At 39.6% G+C, this 20,680-nt stretch overlaps 1 protein-coding gene across 2 annotated transcripts; it reads right to left on the reverse strand.

Moving 5' to 3' along the window:
* Nucleotides 1-2,801: 2,801 nt before the first annotated feature.
* On the reverse strand, nt 2,802-20,084 carry f8 (coagulation factor VIII, procoagulant component). Of its 2 annotated transcripts, none has more exons than XM_008420384.2 (27): nt 19,871-20,084; nt 19,675-19,775; nt 18,792-18,914; nt 17,538-17,750; nt 17,212-17,394; nt 16,963-17,066; nt 15,358-15,478; nt 15,028-15,271; nt 14,779-14,944; nt 14,587-14,674; nt 13,081-13,286; nt 12,856-12,991; nt 12,548-12,757; nt 11,297-11,961; nt 11,074-11,216; nt 10,705-10,870; nt 10,295-10,525; nt 9,971-10,214; nt 9,704-9,886; nt 9,002-9,118; nt 8,092-8,163; nt 7,844-7,929; nt 7,596-7,751; nt 6,125-6,269; nt 5,891-6,039; nt 4,339-4,521; nt 2,802-3,375 (listed from the first exon to the last, which is right to left on the reverse strand). In XM_008420384.2, the coding sequence occupies exons 1-27, from the start codon at nt 20,026-20,028 to the stop codon at nt 3,220-3,222; spliced, it is 4,749 nt and encodes a 1,582-aa protein (XP_008418606.1). In that variant the 5' UTR covers nt 20,029-20,084; the 3' UTR covers nt 2,802-3,219. The 2 variants fall into 2 exon arrangements, with proteins under 2 accessions (XP_008418606.1, XP_008418605.1); XM_008420383.2 differs by having other exon boundaries at nt 12,856-12,994.
* Between the last annotated feature and the right edge of the window lie 596 nt (nt 20,085-20,680).

A 20,680-nucleotide genomic window follows, 5' to 3' on the forward strand; every position in this document is an offset into this window, starting at 1 on the left:
TTTATCTCGGCATGCCTCTGCAACATCTGGTTGCATCTGGACTCAGTGACCTCACCATTTTCTGCATTCACTTAAAGACCTGAATGAAAATAAGCTTATGATGCACGTCTCTTAGATTTCATCAGGATCTTGTTATGTAATTTCCACATTTGTCACAAGACGTTTTTTTTGTTCTGTTGAATTTCATGTAAAACTGCAAGGTTTCCATTTCTAGGAGTTTTTTTTGTCTAACTGGTGTCAACATAGCAGAAACTTGGAGAATTAGTCATGCACCACCTCGAGTCTTTCTAATCAGAAAACTTAAAAAATACAAGAATGATTAATCTTTTATGATGAAAGTTAATTTGTTGAAAATTCTAAAAGTACTCTTTCAGTTACAGAGTTTTGTTTCCTGAAAATAATACATCAGCATTTAACATTAAAAAGCGGTAGCAGGCAGATTAAATTACATTTTGACATCTACCACACTGCTGATGCAGGAAGTGATGAAGGGCATTTTGAACAGCTTCCTAACATTATTTTTCATGCTTTCGTTTCATGCCAAAAAGCACGTAGAGAAGAAGAATTTTCTCAACTTCTGGTTACGCGGCTCAGTGTGGAAATCAGGTCCAAATTCACAACGCAGAGTCCCTGAAGCATCGCCTCAATAACTGAGCGTGCTCGGAAAGTTAAGAGTTGCACCAAAAAAGAAACAAACAGAAAAACAACAGAGCCTAAATCCTTCAGACCAGAACCTTTACAATTGTAAATATTTGAATAAGATTTTCTTGTAAAGCCACGTTATTCTAACTGTTTACTGCCAACCAAGTGCATCGAGCGTAACACATCAGCGTTAGTTGTCCATTCCTGCTAATACCAATTAGAAGAAGAAGAAAGCAGAAGCTGAATTCCTTAAGAAACATTTGTGATTTATTGGGTTGTTCTCTGGTAAGCCACAAACTTACTGAAACTTAACATTTCCATAGACAAAATGTTTCCTTCTCAGGAAATCAGTGATTACTGAGGAGTATAATTGCTGAACAAGAAACAGGTGATTGGTTGATTAGTAAGAGGGTGCAGCTGTGACAGGAGGCAAAACAGGCAGGCTGAGGGAAAGCAGGAAGATGAAGGGATATTAATGAATATCCTTTCAGATTCCTCTGATTAGAGGAATTATAGCTGTACGTTATAGGAACAGCTATAACGTAATTATGTGTAATTTTTATGTACACATAAAAATTAACACAATATGAATACACTTTGAAGATATTCAACCCAGAAGAAAAAGGATCAAACTCAAACAAAACCCAAATACCTACAGAATGAGAGAATTACTAAATTAAAGCCATGTTGGCCTATTGTTGAGCTTACTATACGCTTCACGGCCCGGTCTATGCCTTGTAAATCTACCCTAAACTCTTGAGAAGAGTTTTCTTAACATTCTTTGAATGCTGTTTATTGCACCTTGTTTTTAAACCAAACTTTTTCATTCCACTCAACTTTCTATCAATGCTCTCTGTTCCTCTTAAATGAATGATTAAAAATCTCGTTAAATTCATTTTACTGACCTTAATCAAGACTCCAATTTTCCTAAATGTTTTTTGGCAATAAGCTACATCAGTAACAGTAACAGAAATAAAAGCTTGAAATGTCTTGTGTAATTAATACAGATTTACTATTTTAATTTGAAAAAATTGATAAAAGGACATTTTAGATTTGGATATGAAGGGAGGCATGCCCTTTTGTACATTGGCTGGTAATTTTAGCAACACTACAGTGACTCTAGTTTAATCAGTTAATTATAGTACAAATGCACACCACACTGATCAGATGTGGTACATGTGGGGAAGCTAAAGCATGCCAATGCATTTCCAATGCTGTGTAATGAAAATGATGTAATTCCCAGTGTTAAAATGTCAGACTGGTCTGTGTTTGTTGTTGCTGCTGCTTTCACACGCTGGGAGCAGCAGCGCGGCACCCGATAAGAGATCACATCTGGGCGACAGCCTCTGCTTTGCTCAGATTCATCTGCTTTCCTTCTTGTGCCACAGCCACCAATGAATACAGATGCTGTTTGTGTTTTTGAGAGCAGTCAGTGTTTTCAGAGAGATAAAGCGTGACAACCAGGTACAATGTGCTCCTGCCACATGCCTGCCTGCTCTTAACCTCCAAACTAAACACAACACCTCCCGCCTGCCTGGAAACTTCCTGACCGATAATGAGGTGACACATTTTCGTCAGGTCTTATGGCACAAACTCCGTGTCGATCCAACCAGTTGCCCTCCAGTCCCGCAGCCCAATAATTTTGTCTGTGAACGCGTACTTCCTCTGGGCAACAGAGCTGCATAGTTTAACTTATGACAGAACAAAGTCGGAGCTCCACCGTCCCATTGTTTCTGCCAGGAGGGCCTCTTGGAGGTGGATAAGAAAAAACGACATATCAGGACTGAATGAAGGATGAAGAGGCTTTGGGGAAAAAAAAGGGAAAAACACGAGAAGGCTTCTGGTAAGAAGAAAACAAAAACAAAAACAAACAGTGGCGTGCACAGATATTCTGGGGTGCAGGTGATTAAGTGGGAAATAAGGCAACTTGTGCCACAAGTGGGATTTTGTTCTTTTACAGGAACAGCTATAACGTAATATCTATAAATCAATTTAAAATCAATAGCCATATGTTATTGTTTGGCGTCAGATGGTGCACTATTAAAAACCAAAAAAGATTTCAGAAGGGTTCTTTTTTGTACAGAAGAAACAGAGCAGGTACTCTAGCACCTCCTAGTGTCTATCTGTGTACGTTTCTGGCAATAAACGTTTGACACATGTTGAAGGTGTCATGGAACTCATAGTTTAATATCTCAAATAAAGCAGAGAAAATACAACTTTTCCAATGATATAAAAATAGTCAAACAGTAAAAAGCAACCCAAGTCTGAAATATTTACACCTGCTTACATTCAAAATGTTTTTTTGTTTTTTTTTAGCATAATCAAAATCAAGCTTTCCAAAAACACCTACTTCCCTATGAACTTAGCATAAGTGTGCCCTTCATCAAATATCACAGTGTCGGAAAGAAAACAAGTGAAAATGTAAACAATGTTCTGCCTACAGGGGGAACAGCTTCAAATTGTAACTTAAGTGCGCTACATTATCTCATTATCCAGCAAAATTCACAGAAAAAACAAAATGTCCAGTTAAATCCGAAAAGCTGCTGTTGCTGGCGCCGGTGTTTACTGCCAGGGCAGTCAGACCCCCCGCTGGGTGTCACAGCCCAACACCTCCAGGCGGAGGGCGATGTCATTGACCCAGCCCCGTGGGTGGATACGGAGGTAGCGGGCAAACAAAGGAGGCTCGAAAACTGTGAAAACTTCCTCGTCTGGATCGTTGTTGCCTGTGAAGATCTGATGAGGAAAAGGAAGAGCCAGAAGTCAGGAAACAGCACAGAAAGATGACATTTATCATGTCAGTGCATGCAGTTCCTCAGAAAAATACTCTCAGCTCTTGCAGTTTCTCACATTTTGTCTCATTACAGACACAACAGAAAAACAAAGCAGAGCAACATTGTGAAACTGAAGGAAAATGATGAAGCTGCACATTGTTTGTATCAATGTTTGTAACACTTTTGTCTTCTTTCTTTCTTTTCTTCTTTGGGAAATAGCTCAAACTTAAACAGATTGGATGGAAATTGTATTTGAACCCACAATTTTCAAGTCCCAGCACATATTTTCTATTTGATTTGGGTCTGAACTCTAACACATGAAGATGGATTGATGTAAAAAAAAATAAAAAAATAAAAAGCATTGTATTTCTTAGGCTTGTTGTCCAGGTGGAAGATGAGATGTGACATTTTAGTTTTCCACCACAAATAGTAATTTGCACACAGAGCAAAGTATTCAATTTTAGCATCTTCTTTCATATGTTTGCTGTTTCCCCTGCATGACTTCTCTTCACACGTTTCAAATTTAAATCCATGTATAATTTTCCTTCCACTCCACTACTTTGTGTTTGTCTAAAATTCCAATGAAATGCAAAATGTTTCTGCTTGTAAAGTTGTAAAAGTTCCTGTGGTATTAATACTTTTACATGCCACTGTAAAAGTACATTTAATCCCAAAGACCAAAACATGTGGAAATAGTCTGTATTTTTTCTTTTGCCAGCCATCCATAGATGTAGTTCAATGTTTTCCAAGACCCACACTAGCACTGCAAAAAAAACTGGGTTGACTCATCTACCCGGCAGCCTCAGCTCTGATTCACTGAATAACTGAATACATATTAGAGTTGGGAAACCTGCAGTCTGCCTGGCAGCTGTGACGTGGGCCTGAGTCTAAATGGAAACCGTTTATGATTTTTTTTTCTGCATACCTTTTCTCTCTGGGAGCTCTCCTCCAACACGCTGCTCCAGGAATGTCGGTCCGGACTGAATGTGACCGAAAACTCTGTTACCATCATCTGGGTCAGCAACGACCGAGCGCCTTGCGTGATGATGCCTGTGATCCGTTTGACCTTCCCCAAATCCACCTGCAGCCACTCATGGGGGTTGTTGTTCTGAGGCAAACAAGATATTGAAGCATCTTCAGATTTCAAGAGGATGTTCACTGTGTAGCTCAGTATATGATCAACAAAAGTTGGCTTTTTCACAAGAAAATAATAAAAAAAATGCAACAACTTTCCACAATTAATGAAACCATTAATTTTGTTCCTGAGCACTCTTGGTAAAATGCTTTCCTTACATTGGTTTGTGGCTTTAAATTTAAGTTCTTCTGGTTTATGTAGTGGGATAATGATCCAAATCATAATAAAAAGTCCAGTGACTAATGGGTCAACAAAACAACAGGAAGGTTTTTAGATGGCCTAATCCAAGTCTGGAGATATATTTTATTAAGAAGCAGTGGTATGAACTTAAAAAACAAGTTGTTTAATCTGGAAAACACTCCAATGTGGCTGAATTAAAATGATTGTGCCAGAAGAGTGGGACGAAACCCGTTAGTTATTACAAACACTTTATGGCAGCTGGTGCCCCGGAGGGCACACACAATTATTGGGGTGACTACTTTTTCATATAGGTCCAGATTGGTTAAGATATGAAAAAATGACTTTTGTATTTACTCGGGTTGTCTTGGCTTGATATAAAATTTGTTTTGATTGTTGGAAACATGTTGACAAAAAAGGCAAAAAAAGAAGAAACACTTCTCCATATTCCTGCACAAACTTTAGAAAGATTAATATACATATCTTCACTTAACTAGTGTTGTATAATTGTTTGTCTTGAAATATGTAAAAGATTTTTCTCACTTATATATCTTTAAAAAATCATCAACAAACTAATGTCTTCTTAACTTTAGAGCATGGTTGTTGAGAAACCGAAACATAGAAAAACAATGTTTCACCCGTGTATCTATTCTCCTACTCTTTACTGGCACGATGTGGAAACCGGTTGTGGGCAAAAGTTTCAACTTCAGTTCCTTCATTGTTGAAATTCTTTTGGTTTTATGCAACATTTTGCTGTTTGTTCATCTTATCCTAGAATTATCTTATAACCAAAGGTCGGCACCCAGAGATTGACCTCTGTTGTTCTCCGGTGCTACAGCAGCTCAACGACCTGCCATGAGGACAAGTCACACGCCTGCAGTTCACTTCTGGAAAGTGTTAAAACGATAAGGTGAAGAGGAAAGGAAAGAGAAGCTGAAGCCAAACATGATAACGGAGTGTGAAGAGAGAAAGGTTAATGGTCCGCTTTGCGAGCTTCACTGCTTCTTTGCCACCTGATGGAGACCAAATGTCACCGATAATGCAGACAAAAGGTTATTGATGGATTAAATGTCTTGAGTGTTTTCATTAATTAATTTCTTTATGCAGTATGCAGTCGGCATGCTAATCAGTAGATATACTTATACTCGCAAAAAGGTGAACACACCTTTGGCCTCCAGGCGTTGGCTCCACCGCTCTGGTGCAGGCGTGCGAGGAAGGGGTACCAGCTTCGTAGGAAAGACGACTGAAACGATGAGGCGCTAAAGCTGCTGTCATTAATGCTCCCCTTTTCAAGTCCCAAAGGCAGAGAGCAGCCTGCTCACGCACACACACATAAAACATACAGTCTGAGTCATTTCTCACTCTCTGCAAGTGCTAAAAAAAAGTTGAATCAACTCACTGTTCAGATCGCATCCCAGCAGCTCCAGTCGGAGAGCGGGTTTCTGCTTGTAGTCGTGTGGATGAATCCTGATGTAGCGAGCAACTAACGGTGGAGAGAATCTGTTCTCCTTTGTCTTGGAGCTGTCCAGGTTGCCACGAAACTTCTGCAGCACAGTTAGAGTAGTTTGGGATTTTTCATTGTAGTTTAGTTTTATTTCGTTGTGACTTTCTGATTGTCTAATTCAGTTAGCTTTCATTAGTTTTTACTGTGGGTTTGTTAGTTTTTATTAATAATAAGTAGTGTAAATATTAATTTCAGTTTAGTTTCTATTAGTTATGTTAGTAGTTTTAGTTTTTTCATACTTTGGTTAATTTTTAGGTGGAGAATTCAAAAAGGTCAAGTACAGCGTCATTAACAATATACTTGTCCTTAAACATCAGTTGGGTAATGTATATTCAATTGATGATACAATTTTCCAAAAATGAATTAAATAATTGTTAAACAACCAACTGACTCTTGGCATTTTATCCCAACTTTTGCTGTTACCATTTTGCGGACTCAAGTAGTGCCACTAGGAGGAGTACTGAGTACCGTAATTTGATGACAGCTGACGTAAACTGCATGTGCAAAAAAAAAATTATAAAATTTCATATCATACCGAAAGGCTAATAGATTCATTACACAAAACAAGGATTATTATAACTCTAATTTCAGTATTTTAGTTTTATAAACACATGAAACAGTTTTCCTTAGTTATTGTGTTTTCCCCATTAATTACCGTTTTTATTCAGCTAACACTGAAGCCTGAAGTGACCCAATTCCGATTTTTTTTGACGTAATGAAACGCAGGCCACTATCCGATACGTATCTGATCTTTTCAAATGTGACCTGAATCTCAACGGCCATGTCGCGTTCATTTGACGTTTACGTCACTGATACTCAGCAAATATCGCTATTCTGCGTCCCGATACTCGCAAGTGGAAAACCCCCCCCCAACAACCATGACGGACTACAATGAGGATTAAGTTGCTAATATGCTGCTCCAAGTCGGACAACAACTTCAAGTGTGTAAACTATGCTGTTAGCATCCATGTTCACTCCCGCGAACACTGAGCACTACTTCTTTTTTGTGGCGGTTGGCAAAACCATATGGGCAAAACACTATGCACTACGTTATTGCGCCCTCTACTGCGCATGCGGGACACTTTCAGGTCATTGGCCATTCCTGTTTGGAAGTATGAACAACCACGGCAAAAAAAAAAAGAAGAAAAAATCCGATTTGACAAAAAAATCAGAATTGGGTCACTTCATGCTGCAGTGTGAAAGTAGTCTTAATTTCAGTTTTTGTTATTTTGTTCGTTTTGGTTTACTATAATAACCTTGATCTGCAGCACAGTCAGACTGAAAACAGTTCAGTCTAAAGGGACAATGAAGATTACCTCACAGCTGTCTAGCCTTTGCTCTGATGTCTAAGGAACTGTGGACGTACCCTGGTGTTAATGGAGCCGTTTCCCCTGTAAGTAGTCCAAGTCTCTTGGTCGAGGCTGTAGGACACATTGAAGGTGGCGGTGTAGTGGTCCCTCAGCTTCGAGCTCACCCCCTGTGTCTGGATGCCATGCAGTAAGGTGGGCCTCAGAAGATCAACCTGATACCACAAATGATTTTACACTGACTGTTTCACAACAATACCTAAACTTTGGCTTTGTGTGTCAAGTGTAAATTCTCAGAACGTCTTACCTGCAACCATGACTTGCTGCCCTTTCCCATCCAGGCGTTGTAAAAACCAGTCATATCGAGTCTTGCCAGCCTTGGCTCCCAGTTACCTGGAAACAGAAACATAAACCAACATAAAGACCATAACCCCTTCTTACTTCCTGATGTTTGTAGGCATTTTCCTTAGATTGACTGAAAGTTGTGCTAATTCTTTTGGTACTGTCACATTAGAAAGCCTGTTGCAAATAAAAGAAAAACCCATCTGATCTTACCGCTGTGATCTGATGCTGTAATCTGGGAGTCTTCGATCCGCCCTGATTTCATTCCCAGAGGTAAAACACATCCTGCATGTCACAACATCAAAAGAAAAGTTCAGTAAAGTGTGTTCCTAAAATACTCAGTAAACACATTTAAAGCAAACAACAGCATGCAGTAAATAAATTTCAGTTGTGAAATGCGTTTCAGTGGTTTGACCTTTTCTGTAACTGATGAAACTTTTGATATTACCCTGAGCAATGAGGGGATTCTAGGATAACTCAGCTCTGAAATTGGAGTGGGCATTGATGAAGGCCATGATTCAAACATTGTACTGAAACACTCTGATTCATGTATTTAGCTTATTGTTCCATTCTTTTTATTTCTAATAAATAAAAATGATTTTTTAAATTAGTAATAAGCGTAAAACTCTTATTACCACTTCCCGAACTAACTGTCCAGAAAATATGGCCTATCAATTAAAATATTACACACTGTGATATATAGGAAATTAGGCCTTTATTCCTGATAAATGCCTCACTTATCAGGCATTTATCAGGAATGGTTTACAACTGATAGACGTTTCACAGAAAATTTTAATTTTATCTAAACCTAATGAAAAAGACAAGACCTCAAGCAACAGGGATTTCTTTATTCTAGTTCGAGCAATTCTGGCATCTATGGTACAAACAGAACAATAGATGTCAGCATAAAAATATCAAGGATTCAAAAAAACTGATGACAAATCACAAAAACAATCAAAAAATGCTGAAGTTTGTGTCTCATTGAGTTTGGGAAGTTTTTCTTATAGATACACATGCCCCAGAAATCTTAATACCCATCTGAGTCTAGACCCAGTAACACAGTTTGATTCAAAACCATCCAATTCAATCAGTGCTTCTATCAGTAGGACATGTGTGCACCTACTTGGATCATAGACCAAGAGCTTGGCTCTCATCCCAGCCAGCTGGTATTCGCCGATGGTGCACTCCACTAACCATGTCCCAACCGTCGGGGGTTTCATCTCCACCGTCCCAAAAACACCTTCAGGAATGAAAACAAAGCAATGAGTGAGACAGAGTTATTGAAAGTTCATGTTACATAGAAATGTATTTATTTCTAAATAATTAATTAATCTTGATTATTAGTTTTTCCAGATCAGATGTTTTAATGTTTTTTTCTTTAGACTTTGGTTGATTTTATGCCACTGTTTATTCATAAGTTGGCATTCAGTGCTTGCCAAAATAGTTTACAACAGTTTGGATGGTTTGGACGGCAGCAAGAGTCGGCAACATCAAAACAACCCAGTAAGTGCAGTACAGGTGCACCACAAGGTTGGTTGGTGCCTATATCCAGAAGTCATTGGGCATGTGGTTGGGTACAGTCTGGACAGGATGCCTGTCCATCAGAAGCAAAAAGGCCAAATAACCAAAGGACAATTTAGAGAGACCAGTTAACCTTACTGTCAGGGTTTTGGACTATGGGAGGATGTTGGAGTCCCTAGAGAGAACCCACATATGCAACAGAACTCCAGACTATCACTACTGATCATAAAAAGACATCAAGAAAGTCTGGCCCCCTTCTAGGGAAAGTATGGATACAAATGTGTGTTTGAATGTGTGTTTTTACCTGGAAACAGGTTGAAGACACCCATACGATGTTCTTCTTTACCATGGACAGTGAAAGGCAAACCATGGAAGTGAACAGCATGGTACTCTTTGTCGCCTCCAACATTAAGAAGGTGCCACCTCACTGGCTGATGCTGGGCCACAACCAAACCAGGAAGAGTCTCGGCCACATAGCCATTTATGGCTAAGGAAAAATATTCATTGCCTTCGTTAGTGGACGCATTGCAGAGCAGAAAAAGCAAGCTTTACAAGAAACACAATGAGTCACCTGCAAACTTATTGCTGGTGTGGTACCAGGGATCCTGTGTGTTGGCCTGACAGGGGGGAGAGCAGTGCTTCAGCAGGTTCTCCTCATGGTACCAGCTTTTAGTTTCATCAAAGGTATGGAAGAGCAGGGAGAAATCCTGGATGTCTGGATGCATGTTGAGGTTATTCTGCCATCTGTTAGTCTGCAACGTTCCAGACTTACAGATCACAAGTGGACCAACCAGACCAGAGTGAAGGTCCCTCTCCTGTATGAGACAAAGAAATTAAGTGAGGATGTTTGCTACATGAATCAGTTTTTGAATGTGTAAGTAACACAGCAGCAGACCTTGTCCACAGTGGAGTAGTAAGCGCCAGTCTTGCAGTTAAACTCAGGATCAGAGGGACCTTGATACTTGCTAATTTTCCAGTTGTAGGTCCGGGTCTGTCCTGGAGGAACAGGTTCTCCAGGAATATCAGAGGATGCACTGCTCTCTGTAGGGCTAAGATGCTGGCTGCGGTCATACACTCCATGAAGATGAAGGGAGTAGGGTCTCTTGGCGTTGTTCTTAAAGGTCACCTGAGTTAGGACACGGCATAGATGAGAAACATTAGATTTGACTTCATAACCAGATGTATTTATATGCCGGTCATTAACAAAATTGATCTATTGTCTATGACAGATCAGAAGAAAACAGGAAGAAGAGGAAGAGGAAAAACTTTTCTTGTGCTTCTTTCCTTACAGAGGAAGAAACTCACTGTGAGGAGATCGTTAACTTCAGTTCTGATGACAGGCCCCATGATTCCCAAGTGTTCCTCAAGCTCTCCTCTGTTGATGGGCTGCTTGAAGTCTTTATTCACGTAAGCGCGATAAACCACCTTCGTATAACGAGGAAGGAACTTCCTCATCCCCCGACGCATCTCTCTGATTTTAGGAAAATCAATTATTAAGAACTGCTCTTTCAGCGAGTTAGAAGAATCACTGTGTCTGTTCCCTTGTAGAACCACCTTTCACAGCAATTTCATTTACAAGTCTGCAAAGTTATGTCTCTACTAGCTTAACAATTCCAGGCACTCATACACTACTTTCCAAAAATAGCCCAAGCTTGGTCAGACTTTTATTCCCACCTGGGTTTAATGAATTGATGTGATGCCTTGATGCCATAATCCCATGTGATTTCATCTGCGGCGATGTAGTAATTACGGGGTTTGGTTTCTCCAGAGCGCGGACCAATTAAACCCGTGCCAAATATTTCTGATGAGCCGTTCACCTGTTGAAATAGTTAAACATTTATAGCAGCGAAGCAGAAGGTTTGGATTGTCCTGAATAAGACAAAATCTAAACGTGTACCTCATTGTTGTAGTCATCATACTCAAAGGACAGATTGACCTCTGTTGTGTTGCTATCGGTGAAGTTGTATTCAAGGTCCAACAGATCGTCTAAAAGACCCTCAGATTCAGAATAGATGTAGTTTTCACCCATCTCCTCCACTGGAGAAATTAAGTTTTCAGAGCGGACCTGTTGACTTTCTGATGCGTCACCATTTGGTGGTATGTCATTGTTCTCTGTCCAGTTCCCGCCTGCCTCTCGTTTCTGTCTCCCACCTCTGTCTTCTTTTGCATTAGTCCGATTTTCAGGAGTTGTCCAGCTGCCATCTCTCTCTAATTCTTCCAGGACATCTTCTGGGATCCCCGCATCTGAGGGACCTTGTTCCCTTTTCACTGACGCCACCGGCACTCTCTTCAGCTGACACAGGCCACGTTCATCTTCACCCAAAGTTACATTTTGACCAGTAGTATTGTTGGCGATAGGTTTTTTGCACACCCGAACCAACATTGTGCCATTCTGAGGTCTCAAGCCCCTCGGTTGCAAAAATGCGTTGTCAATAAATTCAGAGATATCTTCATCCTCATTGCGGTCGACCAGAGAAAAGTCACTGCAGACGCGGACAGTGTAGCGGATGGTCATTCCCCGACTTCTAAGCTTGCTGTCAAAGGCACTTATCTCCCACTCCCCTGGAAGAGAAAGTCAGGATGTAGTGCTATGCAGCAGTATTCAGACCTTAAACTTTTTTTGTACATTTTTTCACATTCCAACCACCAATTTAATATATTTTACTAGGATTTTACGTAAAACACCCATGAGCTCATGACTATGAAGTGAAAGGAAAGAATAGATGGTTTTCATTGATAGCAAAATGAAGAGGGTTATTAAGGACTCTGGAGGAGCTGCAGAGATCTACAGCTCAGGTGTGAGGATCTGTCAATTGGACAGAAATTATTTGTGCACCTCACACATCTGGACTTTATGGAAATGAAGCTTTCTGTTTAAAGAATGAAAGTGAAAATTGAAGCAGGACGCAGGCCACTCTTTGTGAAACCATAGCTCCAAGCTATTTTCAGTAAGAAATGCATCCAGAATCGCCGAACGGCAACTCCCAGCACTTCAGATACATTTATGTATCACCAATTAAACTAGAATCTCTGTCCACCCACTTATTAAGACGATAAAATCAATCCAGACGGTCAGCTTTGAACCGTAAACCAATGAGCGAACATGTTCATGTTAGGAGCTGGGTGTAAACGTGAGCTTTTCCCTCACCGATCACTTCTGTCACCATGGGAACAGTTACAGCAGTCATGGGGAAGAGGGTGAGAACAGACTGGTAGAGGCCTTGGTACTGAAACAGGTTTCCGGTGAAATAGACGGAGAGGAATTCGCTCTGGGTTCCCACGTTGGCCACGTGCCAGAAGGGGACGTCCCTCTGACACATGACAAACTGACGCCCGCTAAACATGATGCCGTTTACACCTGGTGGGAGAGGCACATTCAAAGTACACGTCTTTGTTTTCACTAACAATGGTGGAAAAAGATCAAATAAAAAACAAATGCAAACATGTGGAACTCACTGTAGATGACATTGGAGTCATAGAAGTCAGGGTCTGTAGTGTTGTAGGAGCTTTGAGTTGACCTCTTCATGTTTTCCTTAAAGTACCAACTTCTGTTCTCGTCAAACACAGCAAATATGAGACTTCCTGCTGGGTCCTGCTGCAAGGAATGAGCAAACAAAAAAAGTGTTACAGCCGATAGTAGACAGTAAGGACAGTATGTGTCTGACGCGTTTTTCATCTCACCAGATTCCCACTGTCATGCTTGCAGATGAGTAGGGTCCCGACCAACCCAGAGGCCAGGTCCTGCTCTGGCGAGACGGTGCTTTGGTACAGCTGAGTCAGGCACTGGGGGTCTCCATCCAAAGGTCCGTCATCTGAAGTTAGCTTCCAAGTGTAGCCCAACGTCCCATTGGGTGGAACTCCCAATGTACGCAGGTCATACCCGGCAGCTGTTAAGAGAGATTTGAGCAGGTTGAAGAAAAGTTGATTCTAATGAAAAGATCTTCAGAGATTTGTGAGGTTCTGCTAATTTTACTGAGCTGTTCAGGATTTTACATGAAAGATGAATAGGTGAAGCGGAAGGAGAATAATACGTAGTTACTGAAAAAATATATTCTAAATAAAAATTTGAAAGATTTTTTTTTTTTTTTGCTTTTGAATTCAAGAGCCCTTTATTTTAATATAAATTTTGTCAGAAAAAACTGCCTTTGGAAGTAAGTAATATGTAGTGATATCCTTTCTTAGATATTTTAAATGATCAAAACTTTATTCAAAGTTAAGATTTTTGATTGGCGTTCACCTGTTTATTTTATGAGTAAATATTTATGCAAATATAAACCACACAGTCATGGATTAGCAGAAACAGGTGAATAATTTACAAATTTGCAGAATAGAATCATCTGCCAGTAACTACGATTGACTACTAAAATAAACAGATATCTACTTACCATTAATGAATATGGACATGGTTATATGATTTGTTAAATGCAATATCATGAAAGCAAAAACAAGTTACAAATAAAAAGACAGGGAGCTCAAAGAGATATTATTTTTAACAGGGATTAGCGGTTAAAATTATTTTACTGAAATTTGGGGACAGATTTAATTTAGAGCTTATTGGTTTATGGTATAAAATCAAAATAAATCCCATCTAGTGCATGAGCGCAACATGACAACATTGATAAAGTTCAGAGAACATGAATCTTTTAGCAAACACAGATAAATAACATTTTTAAAATTATATTTCCGCTCTTTTTGCACATCTGATTTTCTCCATTGAAGTACTGTGTTGTAAATAGTCTATCTTTTTTACTGTTCAATGTATATGCAATGCATATTAATGTTATTGTTGTTGTTAATTTTGTTGTTTAGGATTTGTTTTCTTTAACACTTTAACTTTTGGTGCAAACATTTATATCTCTTGCTTCTGTTGCACCTAAATTTTCCCTTTGTGGCACAATAAAGGCTGCTTCTATTCTATTCTATTCTATTCTATTCTATTCTATTCTATTCTATTCTATTCTAAGTTCACCCTCGATGTGCCCCTGTGGGAAAGTGCCACTCTGGTGGTTTCTGTGCTTGCAGCAAAATCACACTTCCTCCTTTTCCCTGTTGTGTTGCTGCTAACACAAACTTGCATCAGCACCATGCGGGCATCCAGAGCCCGCATGGTGCAAACACTGCATTCACTGTGTTTGTGTGTTCTCCACAAACACAGTGAATGCAGATTTCTTCAGAGCGTAGGCTTACCATCAGCGTATCCCGGTCCTGGAACGATCTTGGTAAGGCCATTGGGGTAGATATTGAAAGGGCGACTGGCTAAGTTTCTAAAATAAATCTGGAAAAAAATCAACAAAAGGCACATAAATAAATAAAAAAAAAGAAAAATCCCAAATAGAGCAGATTGTTAACATGCACTAATCAGACTTTCAAACAACTCACATGGATTTCATCGTTGACTCTTCCTTTCAGTAGGGGACCCAGCAGGGTCTGAGAGGGATTCTTCCTCACAGTGAAGGATGGATCTGCGTACTCAACATACACAACTTTCTTATATGTGTAGCCAAGGTGATGGGGAGAAGCAGGCAAATATCTGGACTGTAATTCACTGGAAACAGGAAAAAGAAGGGAAACAATTTGTTTAGCAACAAATACTTATGCTTTTCCTTTTTTCCTTCCACATTTCCTCACCTGTCTGTGGGTTTCAGATGAGGAGCGTAGTTCCAGGTGACTTCCTCAGCAGCAATATAGTGGGTGAACGGGCGACTCGGTCCTCCGCCGGATCTGGGTTGGACTTGTGGCTTTGGAATTTGTTCTATGTTGAACACATACTCTGAGCTTTCGTCATAGATGATATCATGTTCGTTAACTTTGCGCACTTCCTTGGTGACGGGTTCCGGGCATTTCTCCACCGTAAACAATGCATTCATGCCATCTATGAAACAGTTAATGTTGGTTATTCCAAACTTAATGAGTTGTTGTTATATTCTGATAAGGTAAACTGATAATTTTTTTTTTTACCATATCGATGAGCGTGGATCTGACAGCTGATGAGGAACTGGCCCTTGGTTGCCGGTCTCATTTCTGCAGTGATGAATGTCATTGGAGTCACTTCCACTGTGACTTTACGATGGGTCAGTACCTGCAAGTAAACAATTTATAGTACATAGATTTCATTTAGATATTAGACTCAACTAACTGTTTGAATAAAATCTTTAGACAAAAGGATAAAAAACTACTTTCTAGAGAACCTTTTAGCCAAATGTGTTTAAGCTTGAAATCACATGTGTACCCCAAAAGTTCTGGAGCCCAAGCCGGATTTATGTAAAAATTGCCGGATGTTTGTAGTTTTGATTTCTACAAATTTAAAAGCAAAAACTTGGCTAATGAATAAGGGATAATATGTGTTGTACTAACCCTTTTTTAACCTTAAAATATTTTTTTTGTATGTGAAAATGAGATACAAGAGATAAAAAAAATGTCAGTTTGAATCAATTGCCTGTTCTTACTGGCCAGATTTACTTAGTGGAAGTGGAAGAAAATAGATAGGTAGTTTTTTTTTACCATATTTATTTACAATAAAATTGGAGTATTGAGTATGTATTGCTTTTAACTGATGCCTCAAAATAAAATTTGGTGCAACATTTTCATAAAACTCAAATAACTTTTTTATTGGAGAAAAAGTTACATTTCTTCCTTAGGTTTTCATAATATGTGAAAAAGCGGAAGTTTTTCCAAGGAACTATAAATGTAATTGTATATTGTCCCTCCAGGCAGCCGTCCATAGCAGGTCCAGCCTGTTCCAGGACTTCACCAGCCAATTCCAGGCCAGAAGTTCAAACATGACCTGGTATGAAATTAAGTTGTCTCAGCAGGCTGAGTTCTTTTGAACGAAAGCTAAGGAGGAGTTTGTCATGCAGCTTAACTTCTGTTTATAAATGCAATTAATCAGTATCTGTTTGGAAATCTGTACATCATGTTTAAACTTGCAAAATCTCTACAGATACGTGAAAAAAGGGCACACAACATCAATAAGCAAGCACAGAGACTCGAGTTTCAACCATCTTTAAGATTTGAGTTTCAACCATCTTTAAGATTTAAGAACGAGAACAAATTAATATCTAATTCTCATGAAAAATTAGATCGGATCCATAAGTATAGTAAAATTGTATCTTCTATTTTAAATGGCTCCACCATCAAATCCTATTTTAACATATGTTACAGACAAGAGTGATAATGATGAACTGATTAGACAGTAAAAATAATTTAAGGATTCATCCTTTATGGGAAACACCTTGCTTTAATTATTTTTTTTTTTTTTAACATTTAAAAGCTGCCTGTAGAAAGAAGAGCTCCGCCAGGGAATTGTTTTCAGAGTTCTCCTGTTTATATGTGCAGCCAACAAAGATGCTGTTATGCTCTTGGATGAACAAACACAATCTCACAGATAAAGGTCAACCTTATCTACTGACTTTGGCAAAACCATGCAGTTCTCAACAGAAATGCCAGAAATTCCTCCAACACTGCAGACCTGAGGCATTTCCTGAACGCCCTGCAAACATCTTATCTGGCAGACGTCCCTGACCGGTCTGCTGTGACTGCCTCTTATCTGAAGTCTTCGTTTACCTGCAGTGTGTGATCCTGGAAGCGAATGGAGTGGATTTCTGGAGTAGTTCCCAACCCGATCATATGCCAAGACACCGGGTAATTACCCTGACACATTGTCAAACCTGCACATAGACAGAGACGGATTCAGTGTAATCACTGAGCAAAGCACTGAGCAACGCATGCATGCATGTCAAGCATACATGCACGCTTAACATTTCAGCATGCATGTACGCAGCAACGTCTTCTGCGGTGTGTTAGGCGGCTTACCAGGTAATGTGGCGTTGATGTATCCATTGATGGTGTGGTATTCGTTCCTGCCATCGCTTCTCCTGAACTTCTCCCTGCCCGTCCTCTGCCCCACCTCTCCATACCAGCTTTTAGTCTCATCAAACACGGCAAACAGAAGGACAAATGCTGGGAATCTCCTCTGGCCGTCCTCTGTGAAAGCGCCTGACGCAGGATTTTAAAGTTAAGTGACTTATTTGGTGATATATCCAGGTTTTAAATCTGAAATAAAGCATTGGACTTCTTCCTAAACTACCAGCTCCTGTGAATGAATGTATTTTGATGACTCATTCCAGCAGCTCACTGACCTGATTTGCAGATGAGCAGGGCACCGATGAGTCCGGAGTTCATGTCTCGCACCGTGTCCACCTGGGAGGAGTATGAGTATGTGAGGCAGTCGGGGTCACTGATGGTCGGGCCGTCGCTGAAGCTGATGTCCCAGACGTACTCATAATATCCGCCGGGCTGGACGGCGTCATCCTCCTTCTCCTGACCAGTGGTGGAGTCATCATATCCAGCTCCTGGAAAGAGAGGATATTCCATGAGTTGTTTTAGCTACCAAGGTGGATCAAAAGAGTAAAAGCTGCTCCCACTAAAAGCCTCCAGATATTAAAAAAAAAAAAAAAATTGAGGAAAAAAATGTTAGAAAGTAATTAAAGTTCTTTGGGAAGCAGTGACTCAGAGCAAAAACATTAATCAGACAAATGGACATCAAAACAGCTGAAAATGTTCTTTTTTTCCCCATCAACTTTAAATTGATCCACTCTTTAGTGTTGGTCTTTCAGATAAAATCCAAATAAAATGTGTTACATTTTCCAGTTGTGACGTGATAGAATATGAAAACAGCAAAGGCAGAATATGTTTAAATAGGCTAAACCCCGAACGTGACAAAAGCAGCTTTTCAGATTATAAAGTCAGTTATCGGAACCGAGCTGCTTGCAGGAAGTGATGGTTTGGGACGTTTAGCAGCATTAGAGTATAATCCGGTGCTGTCAGCGAATGGGATTAACTAGGAAGCGCCACACGTGGGTACAAGATTCTAATAAGAGCCAGAGAGATGAGCAGTTTGGCTCCCGCAACCCGCAAAAGATCTGCACACATGAGATAATGGTGACCGTTGTTCTCTGTCACTTCTTGAGAATCAAGAGTTGTTGTTTTTTCTTAATAGGGGTTCCTGTTCATTGAAAGCATTTTTTTTTTACAGTTTATTGATAATGATGTTATAAAAACTGCTTCATTCATCACATTTCAAGTTCAAAAAGGAAACTACTATGTAGTGACTCAAACTGTAAAATAATCCCACATGGTAATGTAACTCACTGTAACAGTAAGCGGTCAGTTTGCAGCTATTTCTGTCTGAGTTTTCCATTTCCTCATCTGCACTGCAACAGGTCTTTAAACCAAACCATGAGTCAAGCATCTGAGTCAATCTGTTGCTCATTATTTGACAAAGGACAGGGGAATGCTGCTCACTAATGTTTAACCCATGTTGCTATGTTCCAGAAGCAAAAAAAAAAAAGAAAAAAAGAGAAGAAGACATGCTGGGTATTTTGACGGCTTACCTTCAGACTGCTTCCAGTAGGTGATCCCCACTGGGCTGATGCTGTAGGGCCGAGACGCCAGGTTTTTGAAGTGGACCACCACTCTCTCCCCAGCCTGGGCCACAATCACTGGGCCCTGAATACCTGCCATCACATAACATCAGATGCTACAATTGTAACATTTTCAAACATGATATGATGCTTGTTAATGTGAAAAAGTATGTTTATGCTAGATTCAGCGACAGCGTATGGAGGGACGATCTTCTTCATATTATTATTATTACTTATATTATTATAATAGTATTATATAGTATAATCATATATTGTTTGAATGTATCTGGTGAAATAAGAAATATTTATGGATTGCAGCATTTATTGCTTTATAATTAATAACATACTTATGCTTTATTGTTGTCTCTTGATAAGAGTTTTCCTCCCTTACTTTTGGCTCCAAGCTTTCAAGTAATATCAGGCGTACATGATAATGTCAGGAGAGTGGCAGAGTTTTAAAATGTTTGACTTTAAAATTTTTTTTTAAATATACATATATGTGTGCCAGCATATTGAAATCAACTGCTTTGTATTAAGATGCTTATAGACTATTAATTTTTCTTTTAAATAATTAGATAATTAAAAAAAAAAATCAAACTACATTTCCATTTTCACAGCCAATTTATTAAAATTCCTGAAATTTTGCGAAAGCTTTTGGTTTGGTGTGACGCCACAGAATTATTAATGCTATTCCACTCACAAGGCTCTCAAGAGGCACCACTTCATTCATTCATTCATTCATTCATTCATTCATTCATTCATTCATTCATTCATTCATTCATTCATTCATTATGTTACTGACAAGTTTCCTGCCGTCATTAGGTAAGTGTAAATGAAAGCGTGCACCGCCCACCTGTCCAGGCTGCTCTCGGTTTGGGGGCAGTGAATGCAGCATCTGTGTACTCCCTGTAAACGGCCTTGATGTATTTTTGAGGAATGGTTTTGAGGTTTCCTCTGAAGAAAATCAAGGATTAGTTAGCCATAAAACAAACTTAGGCTCGGAGAACTGTACTACACTTTTCTCTCATCATTTAGTCGGAGTTGCTTACCTTTGCTCGGATGCGCGGCCCCCATCGTCCAGGTGGATGTAGTCCCATCCGATCTCCACCACCGCTATGAAGTACTCCCTAACAGCGCCCTGTTGAACCTCCCCGGCGGAGCAGCAGAGGAGGAGCGGCAGCAGGAGCAGCAGCTGCTGTGTCCTCATCCCTTCTGTGTGCGCACCTGTTAGCTCCACTTCAGTGTCCCGGTGTGAAACACCAACCAGGCTCTGCTGCGCCTCCTCTGGGCTCCGATATTTAAGGGAGGGAGGAGGGAGGAGAGGAAGGTCAAGAAGAAGACGGTGAAGGGAGAGCACGTGGGGGCGCGTGGGTAGTCGTGACATCACATTAATTTTTTCTGGAAGATGAGTTTGTCTTGGAGACGCCATCGTAATAAAACTCACTTGCAGCTGCACTCTGTCCATTAAAATCACTGGGTCATAGCTGGAGGTTGGCATCATTGTAAAGGTTTAACAATTTAAAAGAAGTTAGATATGAACAAATGAAAAGCTATTTATGAACTAAAACATAAATATGATGTGTATTTATCTATTTATGAAGTTATTTATCCACTCAAAAAGAAAAGGCTTCACATTAAAATGTTAACGTTAACTGAGTTTTTTTTATTATAAATAAATATAATTGAAATTAGGTAGAAAAAGAGAAGTCATAATAGGCAGCAACATTAAAATAAGTTAATCTCTTCCAGGACTCCATTTGAGCATCTTTGACTGTTCAAAACATGGTTTACATACACTAACCTGAGATTTTTTTAAAACAAACTTTGACATTAAAGACATCTCCAAATAAATCTAAAAA

Source organism: Poecilia reticulata, linkage group LG10 (genome assembly GCF_000633615.1).
Source record: "Poecilia reticulata strain Guanapo linkage group LG10, Guppy_female_1.0+MT, whole genome shotgun sequence".
Classification (NCBI taxonomy): domain Eukaryota; kingdom Metazoa; phylum Chordata; class Actinopteri; order Cyprinodontiformes; family Poeciliidae; genus Poecilia; species Poecilia reticulata.

Excerpts from the sequence above, each read along its gene's own strand:
- f8 (XM_008420383.2), bottom strand. The coding sequence starts at position 20,028 with ATGAGGACACAGCAGCTGCTGCTCCTGCTGCCGCTCCTCCTCTGCTGC. Across the intron at positions 15,272-15,357 it reads GATCCACGCTCATCGATATG|ATGGCATGAATGCATTGTTT; the intron begins GTAAAAAAAAAA and ends ACTGTTTCATAG. Across the intron at positions 4,522-5,890 it reads CCAACGCCTGGAGGCCAAAG|AACAACAACCCCCATGAGTG; the intron begins GTGTGTTCACCT and ends TGTTTGCCTCAG.